This window comes from Nuphar pumila, chromosome 7 (genome assembly GCF_984573655.1).
Source record: "Nuphar pumila chromosome 7, dmNupPumi1.hap1.1, whole genome shotgun sequence".
NCBI classification, from domain to species: domain Eukaryota; kingdom Viridiplantae; phylum Streptophyta; class Magnoliopsida; order Nymphaeales; family Nymphaeaceae; genus Nuphar; species Nuphar pumila.
The window spans coordinates 40687616-40693167 of NC_143255.1; the positions used below are offsets into that span (position 1 = coordinate 40687616).

Genomic DNA, 5552 nt, shown 5'->3' on the forward strand with positions numbered 1-5552 from the left:
TTTAAAAAAAAAGACCATATATAACATACTTAGACACAGACTTACATAAGCATTTGGCAGACATGTTAAAACGATATCATATCTTATAACAACCATATATAAAGCAAGATGGAAGGTGAGGGAGAGGACAGAGAGGGAGAGAGGACTTATTCTGAGAACATCAAAAATTTAATGCCAGAGATAACAGACGAAGATACAAAGAGGCTTTTTGATATATACTTTCTGATGAATGCATGTTTTCGAGGTCTAAACGAGCAATACTGGGCAACGTCGAAGGTGCAGTACTGTGCACAGTCGTCTAAGCGTAGCCGCACATCCCGTATATACAGTACGATCCTTTGTGGCATTTTTTTCCACATCCCCCGCAGTTCTTTACGTCGAACGCCAGGTTGACACACTTCCCCTTGCAGCATGTCTCAGCGAACCTGCACTTCTTCCCGCACTTGCCGCAATTGAGGCGATCGGTCTTGCGATCCACACACTTCTTATTGCAGCAATCACGTCCAGGACTTCCCTTCACTTTGCAAATCTTCTTGTTCTTGTCGCATGTCGTTGCTATGGATTTGGCAAGGAACCGGCGGAGGCCGAGCGATGGTATGTCGCTGGAGATGGGCTCATCGTCGTCGACAGCGGGATCTTCATCGGCATCAACTTGGTCTGGTTCTTGTGCATCATCTTGTTCTAGTAATGGTGATGCTGCTGCAAAGAAGATGAGCATGGCTATGATGGCAATTGTTAGTAGTGACCATGGTGGAGCCATGGTGATAATGGTGGTGGTAGTGGTGATGGTGGACCAATGAAAGCTTAGAGCCTTAGATATTGAAATGCAGATCCACCCTGAGAAGAGATGGGTTGAGATTGGTGCTGGTTTTATAGGGAAGCTTTTTCATCTTTGTGTGTAAAGTGTTGACTAGCGGATTGTTCGGTAAAAGTGTGTGCGAAGGGTGCGGGTTTAGGCTTCTCCTTTTAGTGGGTCTGGTGTTGGTTTTTGAGCCATTGTTTGTATTAGCAAAAGTAATTGACCACCAAACTATAAGTCATCACCTATATTAAATTCACCAATAATGGCCCCTTGCTGCATTTTGGGCTTTGTTCCTTCTAGTCTCATCATGCAAAAGGTTAAAAGTTTTAAAAGTTAAACATCAAACTAAATGTTTAGAATACTTTTCTTGCCGTGTGTCTACAAGCCTCGATGAAACATGAGGCCCACGGAGACGTACACCTGTTGGACTGGTGATCAGGCACCCCAAAGTGTACAGGGTGATCACTTGATCTAGTCTCTAGGCTTGAGCTGGGTTCACACAAATCGCTTGAGCAAAGCCCTTGCCAATTTGGCTAGTCATTTTATGGCCCTTGGTTGGCTGGGATGACTAGGCTTGTGTTCTTATTCTCAGCATACTCCAGATTGACTTGTTCTATCAAAACTAGGGGTGTCTAACGGGTTTTATTTTGGTTTAGACTTATGTGGAACCAGACCTGGCCCCGATTTTCAGGTATGGTATCGGGTCTAGATTCAGATTTATCAGACCCATCACAAGAGAAACCATACTCAGACCCCGATAAGAACTACATGAATCAGACCCGGGCGATACTTGGTAAAATAATAGGTTTTATCATTTTTACATTGAAAATTTGCAGGTCTTAATTGAAACTCGGGTCGGGCTTGAGTCTGGTATAAAATTTTACAAACTACATCCAGATCCATGTATTAATCGGACCATCGAATCCGGACTTGGGTCTTAATTGGATCTTCCTATTTATCACCATATCCAGACTCTATAGGGTTTGGTACGAGTCGGGTCCGGGTAAACCCGACTCTTTGACACCCCTAATGAAAACCACTCTACATTGACTTGTTCTTAGCCCGCTAAGACAAAACCATCATGCACCGTGGGCTGAATCCCATGGTTCTTTAATTTTGACACAAGTCCTTCATTTTTTACTGGATAACTGGCCTTGCTCACCGAGTTCATTGTCATAAAACTTTATCTCCCCTTTGTCTACCAAGGAGTACACTCAGTTTGGGCCTCGCAGCAAAAAAGACGTGTATTCATGGGTTTCAAACTCGCGAAGTCCAGTTAACTTGGTGACATTCACAAGTTGTTCCTACCATATGATCAGAGCTCTCACGTAACTCGTATTTAGTTGTTGATCCAAAACATCAATTATACATAAATATGAATGGTCCAAGCTTCATCTTTTATGCATGTATCAGTAAATATGTTCATTAACATAATTAACCAGATTTTAGTTTATTTGCCTTTTTCCTGAGAAAAATGTGAGATTTACAGAGAAAAAAATAATCAAAATGTCATGAGATTTTGGCAACCCACATTTACCAAAAAAAAACTGGTTTGTCACTATCTAAACCCAAACCCGGCTGTATTTGGTCCAGTATCTACAGCTGGTTCAAACTAGGGGTGGCAATCGTGTTGGGTTTGCGGGTCAGCATACCTCAACCCGAACCCGACCCGTTTATTAAACGGGTCGGCTGTGGCAAACACAAACCCGGCCCGTTTAATAAACGGGTAACCCGACACGACCCGCGCCAACCCATTTAATAAATGGGTTGGGTCGGGTAAACGGGTTCTCAGGTTGGCGGGTCGGGTTGGCAGATCGACGGGTTGGCGGGTCGGGTTGATGGGTCGGGTTGGCGGGTTGACCCACCTAACCCGTTTATTAAACGGGTCAGCCGGGTTGGCGGGTTGGCATACCCCTAACACGAACCCGACCCGTTTAATAAACGGGTTAGGCGGGTCGACCCGTTTATTAAATGGGTTTGTTTTTTCCAAACCCGAACCCGCCTAAGAGGCGGGTTGGCGGGTCAGGTTGGCGGGTCGTGTCAGGTTTTGCCACCCCTAGTTCAAACCATAAAATAGTGATGCTGAGGGTCGCCCAGTTACATTCTAAACACTCTGCTAAGGAGAATCCATGAAAAATGTGTGGATCAAGTTATTCGATGATATTTTCCTAGTGTTGACAAAAAGATACAAATAAGGTGTGTCGTCCCAGGTTCGACTCTCACCGAGTGTGCAGGTACCTTTCTCTGGTGAGCTCCATAAGAGCTTGGGTGTCGGTGACTCCATGGATGTGAAATCTGGGCGTTAGACTTACATGTATATTTGGGCATTAGAGATGCATCTGGCCCAACTTCCTCCACAAGCCATTTATACATGAATTACAACTAAAATAAGAATCTTATTTTTTAAAGGCAAGCCGGGGTTAGGCAGACCTCTACCAGTTATTATTCAACGTATCACTGGGTTTTGAACCTGCAACGTCCCACCACAAGGAGACGTGCACTGATAGCTCCTACCAACCTCTCAGAGCCACCATTGTTGGTTGCTGCTATTTTATTTACTTTTTTAAAATTTATTAATATTGAGATACAACCTTTTGTTTTTATGAATCCTTGCAGCTGCCACATGTCAGCTTCAGTACACAGATCCAAGATACGTGGTACTGAAATGTACTTATAACAATTTATAAGTATGACTCTCTTTTTAGTTTCAAAATATACATACATAGGTGGTTCTTTTCTTTTGTAACAGTCTAGAAATACTGAAAGAGTATCGTGTATGGAGTAAATAAGGGTTAGGCTTAAGCGCCACTCCAGTCTTATGGGACTCAAGCTGCATTGTCAACTATCACACTTAGACAGGAATGCACATTGTTGGTGCAATGTATTTGTTGGGCATGAATAAATTATCTAAATATCTGAATGTCAACAGGGTTTCACTCTCAGATCTTGACTTTTTTGAATTTTAAAAGAAACAACCAATCTAGATCCATTAGATATAGAGACCTATAGGTTGCAAAGAAGAAAATAAGAATTAAATAAATTATGTAAATAAGATTAACTAGGCTAATTTATGTGAGGAGCTTTAATGGTGAGAATGCGGGATTTCTTTAATCCTAGTTTCCTAAAGAACTCAGGAACATTTTAAGCTCCATTTTGACTATGATTCACAAAGACTTCAAAATCTGGCAATTATCCCCTTTAAGCTAATGAAAATGATCATACTTTATGCCAAAAATGACGTGGTTCTTGAAATACTCTACAATTTTTAAAATCTGCCCGATGTTCAAAATTACAATTTTTTGGCGATAAAAGGACCAAATATGAGAATATGTAAACTTTCTTTCAAATATGTGAATTTTCTTCCAAATAAGTGAATGGTGTATTGTATTTGTGAATGTCCTCCTCTTAGTGTTCTTTTTACGGAGGTTTGCGCATATGTGAGTACATTCACAAATTTGGGAGGTGTCAGTGGACTCGCGCATGCCAAAAGGCAAAGGGGCTTTAGCGGCGCTTAATTGGAAGCATTGCTAAAGGATTTTAGTAGCACTTTTGCAAATATTAGGTAGGAAGCCCTATGCACTTTTGAAAGGTCACTAAAGGCTTTAACAGCGCTTTTGAAGTGTCGATAAAGGCTTTAAAGGTTTCAAAAGCAATGCTAAAGATTTTTTTACTTTTAGCCACATTTTTCCAAATACCAGGCAAGAGGCCCTTTGTCCAACATATCTTGACATTCGCAACCTTGAGTTGCAAAGACCCCAAAATGAGTGAACTCCTTTTACTAAAATCGCATAAGGGGCACAAGCAAGAGGGTGTTCATAAATATGGAAGGCATTCGCATGCGAAGGTTAGGACATTCGTAAGTATTTAGTTAATAAAAGTATACACATTTTGAAGACCTTCATAACTATGGTTGTAGATGTCCCAAAATGTACTAGTCACCTTTTAACAAAATCACACAAGGCATACAAGCACAACATTTGCAAATATGTGGTAAGAAATGTACATATTTAAGAGAAAATTCACATATTTTGAAGAAAATTTGCATGAATATTTGAGAAGAAGTTCTCAATTTTGAGAAAAATTCTCTCTGCGAAGGATAAAAAGGTTCTTTTACCATTGAAAATTTGTGGCTTTGGACATCTAGCCGATCTAAAAAATTTTAAGGTATTTTGAAAAAAATGCATTGTTTTTGGCATACAATATGATAAATTTTCATTAAACTAATGGATGTGGTGTGGCTTTGAAGTAAAAACTTATTTTCTTGCCATAGCGAGAATTGTCTTGTACGAAAATTGAACACACGGCCAGGTTGAGAGTTTGCTCTATGGTTGCTTTTGTGATTTCTTGGACAATGGACATTTGATGACCACAAAATGTACCCTTGAACTACTAATGCATTATATGCTTTTTCCCTTTTTTTTTATGAGACAAAAGCATATACTGCATTATTTGTAGGGGTGTCGATGGGTTGGGTTTGTTTTGGACCCAGTGGAATAGTACCCATACCTGATTTGAGATGCTGGTATGGGGTCTGGATTCAGGTCCAATCAGACCAACTGTAAGTGAAACCGTACCCAGATCCTACAAGAATTAATTACATGAACCAGACCCAAACCATACCTGGTAAATTTATATTTTTTAATCTTTTTTACATTAAAAAATTGTGGATATTAGTTGGAATTAGGGTTAGACCCGGGTGTGGTATAAAACTTCATAAACCATACCCAGCTACATATATTAGTCGCAGCCG

General features: G+C 40.5%; 1 protein-coding gene across 1 annotated transcript; it reads right to left on the minus strand.

Moving 5' to 3' along the window:
- Positions 1–298: 298 nt before the first annotated feature.
- Positions 299–760, minus strand: LOC149832025 (uncharacterized). The gene has a single exon (XM_090013141.1). It carries the CDS (start codon positions 758–760, stop codon positions 299–301), a length of 462 nt encoding a protein of 153 aa, XP_089869267.1.
- Positions 761–5552: the final 4792 nt, after the last annotated feature.